Source organism: Gadus macrocephalus, chromosome 16 (assembly GCF_031168955.1).
Source record: "Gadus macrocephalus chromosome 16, ASM3116895v1".
In the NCBI taxonomy this organism is placed as follows: Eukaryota; Metazoa; Chordata; class Actinopteri; order Gadiformes; family Gadidae; genus Gadus; species Gadus macrocephalus.
In genome coordinates, this window is record NC_082397.1 from 10755323 (window position 1) to 10767480 (window position 12158).

At 44.2% G+C, this 12158-nt stretch overlaps 1 protein-coding gene across 13 annotated transcripts in view; it reads left to right on the forward strand.

Moving 5' to 3' along the window:
- Window positions 1-12158, forward strand: part of ncam1b (neural cell adhesion molecule 1b) — an 81271-nt gene that overhangs the window by 24603 nt on the left and 44510 nt on the right. For all 13 annotated transcript variants that reach the window (XM_060076148.1, XM_060076149.1, XM_060076150.1 and 10 more), the window contains exons 2-3: window positions 10670-10744; window positions 11337-11546. In XM_060076148.1, coding sequence (XP_059932131.1) covers window positions 10670-10744; window positions 11337-11546 — 285 coding nt within the window. The remainder of the gene's footprint in view (window positions 1-10669; window positions 10745-11336; window positions 11547-12158) is intronic.

The window sequence follows — 12158 nt, forward strand, 5'->3', positions numbered from 1 at the left end:
GTATAACCCGCACTTTAGCTTACACACCCTAATCCTACTCTGCCTTGTGGTGCAGTTGTTGCACACGCACACAGACACACACACACACACACACACACACACACACACACACACACACACACACACACACACACACACACACACACACACACACACACACACACACACACACACACACACACACACACACACACACACACACAAACACGTACCCAAACACAGACAGACAGACATACGCATGCACGGGCACACTCACGCACACACCCACACGCACACAGAAGAACGGGCACACAGAGACAGACAGTCATACACATGCACGTTCAAACACACACACACACACACACACACTCACACAGCGGTTTTCATCAATGTCATGAATAATTAACACAGCCAGATGCCACTGTCTAGGATGTACTCTGTGTTTGCCACTGTGCTCTAGTGTTTTGAAGCAGTGGTAGTATGGTGGTATTCAGGACCCGGTTCAGGTCCTGGACACTCGGTTAGAGGAGCAGGAAGGAAACCGTTGGAGGAACAGCTTGCTGTTGCCACATAGACAACAATTATTTCTCCATCGGCTAATCGGATGTGTGCTCTAAAGGTTGTCAGCATCAACCCTCCTCACTGAAGTAAATTTCCTCCCCAGCCATGATAATTAAATAAATCTGAAAGATTAAACCCACTCGGATCTGTTTAACACTCTTGTTAGAGAGAGAGAATTATGTCATTCTCTCTCGCTCTATATCTCTATCCCCCCTGTTGGCTTTCTCTGTCGCATGCTAATTTTTATTTTTACCATTTTAATCCATTGCATTGAAAGAATGTCCCTTCCTTCTTTCGATCCGACATACAAGGTAAAATTGAATCTACAACCAAGGTAAAAGGAACCTGCCAATTTCCTGTGGATCCGAGCCTTCGGGGTATTGGTGGGGCCAAGCCGGACAGACAAAGCACTCCGGTCCGCTCTACGTCGGCCCCATCGAGGGCTTTATGAGAGGGCAGCCGAGTTGGGCTAAAACACTAACAAAGCTAGCACTGACATTTAGTTATGCTCATGTCCCGCGTGATAACATGTTGTGTATCGCCGTTAACGTCCTAGCAGTGAGACGTTGACAATGTTGGTGCGCTGCTTTAGCACGAAATGCTACCGCCGTGAGGTGGCAGCATGCGCAGCTATGGCTATCCATGTTTCATCTCCATCCAAGGACAGAAACACCCAGGGTCGGATTTGCCAATTAAAATGAAAGTTGTAAACTGAACTGATCTTGGGGGTGTCTATGTCCCTCACCTAAAACCCCTTTTGCACTAGTTTTTCCTCCAAAATACAAAGTACACTTACACAGTGTGGCGCCTGTAGGTTTAGACCAAGTTGTTCCACCTAGGAGCACATACAGAGAATAACAAGTGGTGCTCATGAAATCACTGTAGAGGGAGAGAGATAGATAGATAGATAGATAGATAGATAGATAGATAGATAGATAGATAGATAGATAGATAGATAGATAGATAGATAGATAGATAGATAGATAGATAGATAGATAGATAGATAAGTAGACAAAGGTAGATCCATGCATGCATGCATGCACGCATACATGCATACATATACACACAAACAGACACATAGAGAGGTAGATAGATACTATGTATGCAGTGTATGTGTAGAGAGAGAGAGAGAGAGAGAGAGAGAGAGAGAGAGAGAGAGAGAGAGAGAGAGAGAGAGAGAGAGAGAGAGAGAGAGAGAGAGAGAGAGAGAGAGAGAGAGAGAGAGAGAGAGAGAGAGAGAGAGAGAGAGAGAGAGAGAGAGAGAGAGAGACTTTTTTAGCAACCAAGAGATCAGATTAATAATGGTAATAGGCCCAGACAGTAGTATTGGGAGCACTAGAAGTAATACAATAAGATAGTAACTAGATTAGAAGATAAGTAATATTTAGTATGCCTTATACTATTTTGAGAAACCAAATAACAAACACGTGAGCTATGGGCTCATACATTTTTAATATATAATATTAATAACATGTATCACAATCATAATGTATGTTTGTCTCTATCACAAACTAATAGGCTAGGGATAATGTCTTCCACTATTGACCAAATCTAAGCCTCCTCCCCCATAGAGGTTCTCCATCCGTCCTCATGCTTCTGAGATGACCGTGCATCCCCTTCACCCCTCCCTGCTCATGGCTGGAATTGCCCCCAATCTGTTTGCCATGGAAGATAAGGTCCTGGGTCGTGTTGGTGTGGGTGGGGGCGGGGGATGGGTGGGTGTGTGGATACGGCCTAGGACCTCTCCACTTTACTTTCATTTGGGACGTCAATTTCCCAAGTATAGCTACGAATACTATGTCAGAAATCATGCACCGCTTATTGGATTAGAGGAAACAAAGGAAATCTCATTATGCCAACAAAGCCATTATAACAAAATTATGTATGAAGCAATTTCAACACACAAGCTCTCTGACAAAAGCATTTGCACATTTCATTATTGCTTAATGACGGTGTATGCCTTAAGCTTAATCACAGTTTTGTGTTAAAGAGAACCTGAAAACCATGATCTCTCACTATTAGAAGTCATAACTGTACTCTGGTGCTAGTGCCCAAGTGTCATACTCTTACCTGTTCCGGAAACATTCTTAGCGGTGTAGTAAAGTGTAGTAAAGTGCACATTCCCACAAGATAAGCTGTTTCTGTGTCTGACAAGTTCTAACCTTAATTTTATTTATTAAATGTAGCATTGATGGATAAATGCATTTCCTATATAAACAAACCTCCTGTAGATACACAATACAGTCAAACCCCTTTTTGAAAATTTTGCCATGCATTTAAAATGGATTTTCTAATTTGTTCCCTTGAACGAGGAAGAAGTGTGATGGTGGGTGCTACCGTGCAGATCCTCATCTTAGATGTGAAGCCCTGCATCCAATCTAATTCTACAGTTCATGTTTTCCTTCAATCTAGTGACTGTACCCAAACAGAACCGGGACGCCTCGGATATTGTGGAATTCAAATTCATGTGATCAAAGAAGATTGTGTTCAAATAAGAGCTCTGTAATTGAGTCCAACACCTTCATGTTTAAACAAACACCTGATTGTTTAAACATTATGAAGCGAGACCTCAGTTTGTCTGATCTGTGCTATACAATTTCTTAAATTCCCTTATTAATCACCTTATTCCTATTAAAATGTTTTCATTAAGAAGATACTTGATCCAAAGCTACGCCCAAGGGAGGTTCAACAAGCAAACAACTTCAAGGAGCTTTGAGTTGCAATCTACCGTATTCCGTAGAAACAATCTACCATATAGCTACAATCTACCATATTCCATAGCTACAATCTACCATATTCCATAGCCACAATTACCATATTCTATAGCTACAATCTACCATATTCTATAGCTACAATCCACCATAGCCTGTAGATACAATCAGCCATATTCTGGAGATACAATCGACCATAGCCTGTAGATACAATCAGCCATATTCTGGAGCTACAATCGACCCTATTCTCTAGTTACAATCTACCAGAATCTAGAGCTACAATCTACCATATTCTGGAGATACAATTTACCATATTCTGGAAATACAATCTACCATATTCTGGAGTTACAATCTATCATGTCTATGTAAAACAATGCTACTGTAATGTAAGCGTTTACTGGGGTGGCAGTGGCTCAGGTGGTCGGGCAGGTTTTCTGGCAACCAGAATGTTGACGGTGCCATCCTGGGGCTCCTCCTAGCTAGAGTGTCGAGGTGCCCCTGAGCAAGACTCCTCACCCGAACCACTCCCGACCAGCTGGCTAATGCCCTGCGTGGCTGACACCGCTGTCGATGTGTGAATGTGTGTATGAATGGGTGAATGAGAGGCACAAATTGCAAGGCACTTTGAGTGGACACTGGACAGAAAGGCGCATTCTAAATGCAGTCAGTTTACTATTTACCATTGCCGTGTATTGAATAAATCCTATTAGCAAAAGCCAAGGCGTAGCGCAATAAAAAGAACATTCTCATGTGGCGCTTAGCAAGAGTGGCATCCCTGGTATTAGCGAAATCATTATTTGCATAACCATGGCGTAGTTTAGAAAACATTGGCTGCAGACAACCCCGGAATGGAAATAGATTTTTATCAGCTTGTTTCGTCTTAAATGTTTCCGAGGAAACAAGCCGATAAAAATCTATTGCCATTTGGCTCCACATGGTTTCTGCAATGTCATCAAGGCAGGAGAGGAAGCATGCTTAAAATCACAAATTATCTTGATAACACCGTTGGGGTGTCTTCTAAGTGTGCCCTTCACGCCCATAAATCCGGAAGATCAATATATGTCCCTCTTGCATCCAGTCCCATCCCCCATGAGTGTCCTGTGTTACTGGAGATGTGCTCTGACTCGTATCCCAGCAGCAAGAATGGCGTCTTAACAATACCACATTCCAGTCTCTGTTATCACCATGTATCGGAGATGGTTGTATACAGACATCAATACCTAATGTTTGTATCGTTACTGTGGACATGTCGCTGTAGCTGCTCGTGGCTTTTTAAAAGGAGAAGGAAAAAAGTTCTTTAGGGGCACACCCATTAACATGCAGTTATGTAGCCAAGCAATTACTGCTTGGCCGTTTGGTCAGCGTCTCTCTGAGGCTCCCTAACCGAAACCCGTCCTCACTAGCTTGTTAGAAGCTTGCTAATGTATGAGGTGGGATGTGCTAGCTTGCCCGGTTTGTAATGATTTACGTGGAAGAAGCCACGATCATGCAAGCATCTGAGGAGATCAATTAGTGTTTTTAACTTTGATATAATTTTAAAATACACCATCGCCGGCAGATGTGTGCCAGGCTTTTAAGATTCTCGGTGAGAGACGTGACAGTGAGAGAGCAAGAGAGTGATATTCTCCCAAGGAAATTCCCTATGGATTTGCGGCAATCCTTTTGACAGTTTGCTCACATGAGGTGAATATGAAAACGGTTTTGCATTGCTGTTTTTTGCAGATGAAATGCAATACTGCGAGGGGAACAATGTTAGTGTGTGCTTATTTTCACAGGTTTGAGAAAATACGAACAAATATGTTTCGATATATTTTTACCTCCATCATTATTCACAGGATGAGTCATCAGGGGCTTTGGTCCTTTGTCTGGTACAATAGATGGTCAAGCGACCTTGCATGCTTCAACTGACTGAAATTAAATCAAGAATACTGTTTTGTTAGAAGCATATATTGAGATAATAATAGAGACCTTAACACAACCCCCCCAACAGCTATTTAAAAATATGTTCCCACAAATTATAAATGTCATGGAGCAAAGAATCCACCACGGTCATCACAATAAACGAGTGATGCGTATAGTATTCATAAAGTGGTATAAAGTTGTATGGCAGTATAAATTATAGTACCAGCCCATAACGTTGTTGCTACGCCTCGGTCTCTAAGTTCCCCTCGTATAAAAGCCAATTTCAAATCAGCCTATAATGATGCAGTTCTGTGTCTCTGTACAGCACAGCTACAGCCTCAACTAAAGTTGACAAACATTTTTCCTTTTGCAGATTTAGATCCTGCACTCTAACAGTGAATTCAAGCCACAGGTTTTACCTTAGCCGAACTTCAAAACATTTGAACATTCTTCCAGGAAAGTAGGCCTGCTGTGCTCTTTGGAAAACGCTATTTCACAGAAATGGAGCCACCAAGGGTGTGCAAATTCTTCAGGCGAAGCCTTCACCCCAAAAAATACAATTTATTTGATATTGTCACTGCCTCCTTTTATTTGATGTAGAGACATCCGTTGTATGAAAGAAGTGTGTCTGAGCCAGACTGCATTGATGGCTTGGTAAAGTGTCGTTCATTTCTTCACTTCACGGCAGACCTTGAAGGCTGAGCCGTGGTGATGGCTGCCAGGCGTTTTAATGAAAGCTGTGATGGCTCTACATTGTGACATGGGGACGGTCTTGAAGCACGGCATGTCTTTTTTCTGTTCAGGGAGGGTTCTTGGGGTGTGTGTGTGTGTTAGTGTTGTTCCCATTCCAACTTTTTGACTTTGAAACGTTACCAGCTTTGGTTCCGTGATATCGACACCAAATCGATACTACAGCATACCAATGATAGCCCAGTGTTTCTGGAAGAATTGCAAAAATTGACATCGCGTATATTAAAAATATATATATTTATTGACACTTTAACTAAGAACATTATTCTGTTCAAGACACATGGTGTCTTGAACAGAATTGCAGAATAAGAACATTATTCTGCTCAACACACCATGTGTCTTGAACAGAATAATGTTTTACTATAATTTCTCTTGAACTTATGTTTTAACTTAATAGAGTAAAACCGACTTCAACACTTTAACATCGTTATCAACATCTATTGATGCTTTAATATAGCCAAGGGCCTAATTCACAATTTTGTGTAAAAACAGGACCGGGGGTAGGTTGAACATCGCCCAAGGACTTTTCTAAGAGTTTCTACTTTAATATCTCTTCAACTTTATACATATTTCTCTAATTTCGTAACTATGTTACCACTACTTTTCTACTGTTTCTGTGCTGCAATGCAAAAGTATCGCTTGGACCATCCCTTGAACATGATTGGGAGCCATGATTTGAAAACATGTCCAGCCGATTCCACACTTGAAGCTGTAGTTTGACCCTGTTGCCCTTAACTCCACATAGCCCACTTACTCCTGCTATCTGTCATATGAATCCAAGAGCCTTGATAAACACACTCGGCCCACTAAGCATGCCCACTTTGCCAGAGTCACAATAGTTATTTTTCACTGGACGCTGCCTGTGTATATTTTCCTGTGTGTGTGCGTGTGCGTGTGTGTGTGTGTGTGTGTGCGTGCATGCGTGCGTGCGTGCGTGCGTGTGTGTGATAAAGATAATTTTGTCGAGACATGATCTCCCCTTACTTTCGGCCATGTTTTTGTTTTTGAACCACAGCATTTTAAAAGTAGGCTGAGAATCATGACTAAGGCATAATAAATATACAGGTCTACCTCCATTCCGATGTGATAGCCAAATAGTATGTGTTACACAAACAGTTTCATTTACCTCTGCCTTTCCCCTTATACTGGTTCAATTTGACAAGGTCAGCTATAATTGAATCAGACTTTTGGATCAGGTGCCACACAGTCATGGTGCTGCTCTGAATTTAAAACAGAGGAGCACATCCAGCCCTTAATTTGACAATGTGTAACAACTGCATCGGAAAGGTCATCCTCATCCATAATTTCAGACATCTGTTGCATGGGCTTTGTGTTCTAAGCGGCCTAACATATTTTGCTGCTTTTGGCAGACTTTCATCTCAGCTGGAACGTGTTACTCTATATTCTCATCACTGCAGTGATTAATTGCACATAGCCTATACTCAGTGCCTGAATCTAATCTTTTTTTTTTTTAATACTTTTTTTTTTAGAATCACCACGTGTCTGTACATTCAAATGTACACATGAAACAATGAGACAAAAAACACAACAACAACATTGACAACAAACTAGACATGCACATAAAGCAACATAAACAAACAAGCAAAACAAACAAACAAACAACTACATTGACAACAAACTAGACACGCACATAAAGCAACATACACAAACAAGCAAAAGAAAAAAAAAAAAAAAAAAAAAAAAAAGCAAGCAACGAGACAAGAGACACATAAAACAGATAGAGAAAAATAATTAATAAAACAAAAAAAATAAAAATAATAGACGAGTAGGATAATCACAGATATAGCATTATGATTAAGTTAATTATAGTAGGTTGACCACTTGGCCCACTTGAATCTAATCTTTTGCATGCTTTGATGGATACTTCCGGTTTATTTTGTGAAGCACTCTATTTTTAGAGATTGTGCTCACAGACGTTGGAGCTAATGTTAGTAATGCTCTACTAGTCAGAAGATTATTCAGACCAATGTTTTAAATTTTTTCGATGTTTGCAAGACTTGCCTTTGTAGTTTGTCTTATTAGCCTTATTAGAACTTCTAGTCTGGATAACCGAGCTAAGCATTACTAACCTAGATTAGCCTTTCTAACCTAGGTTAACATTACTGAGCAGTATGATCCTGGCTAGCCTAGGATAGCATTAGTAGCCTAGATAAGCTTGACTAGCCGAGGTTAGCATTATTAGCCTAGGTAAGCTTGACAAGCCCAGGTTAGAATTACCAGGCTAGGTTTGCTATAAAATATCATACATTATCCTTCGTTAAGCGATTGTTTGACCATCAGTATTCTCTTGGCTAAAGGTTCCCATGAGACGGTGATACCATATGCACAGGAGCTGTCTTTAGATGGATGACAACATTAACTGCCATCACCGTCTTACTATAGAAGGAAAAAAAAACCAAGGACAGTAAGGTGACATACTAATGAGATGGACCGCTGGCAATTATCCACACGGGCAAAGTTCAATCCATGCCTCCTTGGGATGTGTCTTGGAGCCCACTCCTGGTTCCACACTCGATCCCGGGTGTCGACATTACACAAACCTCTCGTAAGATGTGGAGAGTAACGAAAAGGAATGGCCAATTCCATCGCCGGCGTGAGAAATACAACCATAAAGACTCAGATCTCCCCCATGCTTTGTTGCTTAACGACAACGCCACATCCTTTTGCCATCACTTTGTATCGCCCCTCTATTCATTACCCAGGCAATTTCCCCAAGTGAGCGTCCCATCGCAGCCATCCGTCAGAACGCAGACTGACAAACCATTAGGGCGCCGATGCCTCAGATCTGTCTGGTGCCCCCCCGCAAGAGGCGAGTCAGAACTCGACACCATCTTACTGCTACACTTCTGGGTATCGGAGGGGGGGGGCGGGCTGGGGGGTGACTGGTGCAGTGGGAGATGCACGCCCTTGGGCGGTGTTTTCTCTGCCGGCGTTCTTCTCCGTGGCAGGGAGGGGAAGGCAGAGCCGGTTGCAGACAGTGCTCTGACTTGTGTACCCCTGAGTCTGCGACTGAATATTGATGAGCAATTAACGCAGAATCATAAAAAAAACGTTGTGTTCTCCTTTAATTCATTTTCCGACCGGGATCGATGAAGTCTTTTTATATCTGTGTCTGACTCTGTATCATCCAGTCTTTCTGAGATAATCGTGAATCGGGAGCCCGGGGGTGTTGGCTGGTGAATGTTAATACATTTTCTTAATGTCATTATGACCGGACCACCGAATGACCGGACCACCGAAAATGGGGGAGAGTTGGAATGCTATTGAAGAAGTGATAGAGTGGTTATGGTCAGGGCAGGATGTCAAGGTCATCACAAAGCCCTTGCTACTGTGTCTCCGTCCGAACGAATGAGCATCACTTCTCCTGATATCATCTGGGCAGCGTTTGCGAGGCTGGATGATCATGAATCCTTGTGATACAAAAAAAAGGATACATACGACTGTAGGTTTCTGTTAGGCAACTCCACCCCCTCGCTCTATCGTCCTCAAAAATATCCTCGACTATATCCTTGATCCTGCCCCGCTGGCCATAGCTATAACCCAACACTTTGTGTGGGATAAAGTACTTCATCATACCTGTTTGTGAAACCCGCCCCTGCCTTCTCCCAGGAACCACCAGTGTGCAAACACAACGACCAGCCTCCAGATGGATTGCTTTTATTCAAAGATCTTTTGAGGGTTTCTGATAAAAACCTGTTTGTAGTAGCATCGCCTGACGACAGTGGGGCTTTATGCTCTGACTGTTGTATGTTTGCTCCCCTTGCCTGCTTTCCACCTGTATCATTACCTCAGGCAGAGTCGTGATAATCGTACTGACACCTGGCGCAGGATCAAATGAACCGCCGCTCTTTTTATCCCACAGATCCAATGTGACAACCGTGATAAATAAAACTTGTCTACCGGTTTTACCCCAGAGGTAAAATGCGAAAAGTTACATCTTTAATATCTCTCTGTGTGGTATAATTAAAGCACTCTGTGGCCGATTAACGTAAACACTCGTGATGCGATTCACCTTCCGACGTCTACCCCTCCTGCGTTCGAATACCGAAAAACATTGTAATACTCATTGTATTGCTTCGGCTTGTGTTGGCAACGGTACCAATCATGAGATAGAGAAGAAATTCAGCACAACATCCCAACGTACCTCTTTTTATCAAACATTGTTCAGGCACACAAGCTGGCAGGCTGCCTTGGTGACCGAGTGTTGAAAGTGTCCGGGATCGTTTTGAGTGCTTTCCCCTCTCCTTGATGGAGTCCAACTTGGCCTGCTGCTAGGGGGGGGGGGGGGGGGTTGTAAAATGTGCCAGCTTAAGAGCTGACCTGGAATTATGTTGTCACACTCGATGTGTTGAATTCGGCTCTGTGGAGGCTCATTGTGCTGGGAAGCCACACTACCGCACACACGTTGGGAAGAGGCTTAGCGCACTCTGACCCTGCGGGCTGGAGGCCAGGTGAGCCTCATGGGGGAGAGGGGCTGTGGTGCACACACGTTTACCTGCTCACCGTCTGTCTAAGCGAGCGCTCACTCTCCAATCGCACCGTCGCCACGGCGAGATTGGGAGTCGGCGCTCGCTCAGATGGCGTTCAGAAGAGCTCCCCCCGAGGCTCTCCGCCCGAACACCAACGGTTGGAGCGTATGGAAGCTAATGACGGCCATCCTATCTTTCTGGAACATATGGCAGCATGCGCCCACTGCTGCCTGCCTGGCTCTTCATCTGGCGCCCGTGTTCTCTTTGTGTTCGCAGTATCTCTGGAGGTTCAGATCACCCCCAGCCAGGGTGAGATCAGCGTGGGAGAGTCCAAATTCTTCCTGTGTGACGGTAAGGCAATATCAATTTAAAATGGGTTTGTTTGTGTGCACCGAAACACTGAATGAATCCCAGTGTCTGTCGCGGTTCACCAGTATTACAGTTCTGTGTTAGACACGTACTGTTATTGTTTTGGAGGATTTGAATTGATAAAGGAGGGAATAAAATATTAATGTTTAAAGGTAGGCAAGGGCCTTTCCGACATATTTCCGGTTATCTTTTCATGCCATCCTTCTTCTTTACTCTCGTCCCCTCTCCCTCCCCCCCCCCGCCTCCTCTCTCCCTCTCTACCTCCCCCGCCTGCTCACCCATTCCCTATCTTCCCTGCCCCCTCTCTCTCCTCTCCCCCTCAAACTCTCCCCTACCTCCTCACCCTCTCATTCACTCTCCATTTTCCCCTCTCCTCCTCCCCTTCTTCCTCCTCCCCCTCTCCCTGCCCCTCTCCCCCTCTCCTCCTCTCCTTCTTCCTCCTCCCCCTCTCCCTGCCCCTTCTCCCCCTCTCCCTTTCCCACCTCCTCACCCGCTCCCTGCCCCTCTCCCCCTCTCCCTTCCCCACCTCCTCACCCTCCCTCCCTCTCCCCCCTCTCCCTATCTGTGCGTGCAGTCGTGGGCACCGCCACCAAAATCGAGTGGTTTGGCCCCAGTGGGGACCGAATCGAGCAGAACCGGCCAGACATCACGGCCACGACCACCGATGAGAGCTCCAGCACCCTCACGCTCTACAAAGCTGGCACGCACCACGCCGGCACCTACAAGTGCGTGGCCAGGGATGGGGAGCGGCAGGCGGAGGCCACGGTCAACGTGAAGATCTACCGTAAGCCACGCACTGCCTACACCCATGTATCCCATGTTTCATGAGCCATCTACTGCCTACACCCATGTATCCATGTTTCATGAGCCATCTACTGCTACCCCCATGTATCCACGTTTGAGTGAGGCCAGGCCTTCCTTCACTTCAACCATGCATCCACTTTGTAGTCATTCGCCTGTATTTGCCTAGTCTGTGAACCCTGAGTCCGTTTTGTGGGGGCTGATTCCTACTACGTAAGAGCAGACATTCTGGGGGGCCCGCAAGGACAGTTACGACTTGTTCTGCGGTTATTTCCACAGTGGCCAGTTTACAGTAGGGTCGGGAGTCTCTTGGCACCTCCCGATTCGATTCGATTCCGATTCAGAGGTCAACGATTTGATTCTAAAACGATTATTGATGCATCTCGAAGCAATTTTCTTTTTGCTTTGCTTTGCTACTCAGTTTGCAAATCACTTCCTACTTTCCTACCTTATCTAATATTTTATTAGAGAAAAGCTTTTGGCACAAAGATGACTTTCTATGAAACGTTCAATGCAATAATCAATGCAGCTTGCATTACAACACACTAGGGAATTAGGTAAAAAATAAACTGATTTATTTATTTTTTCTTTCTAA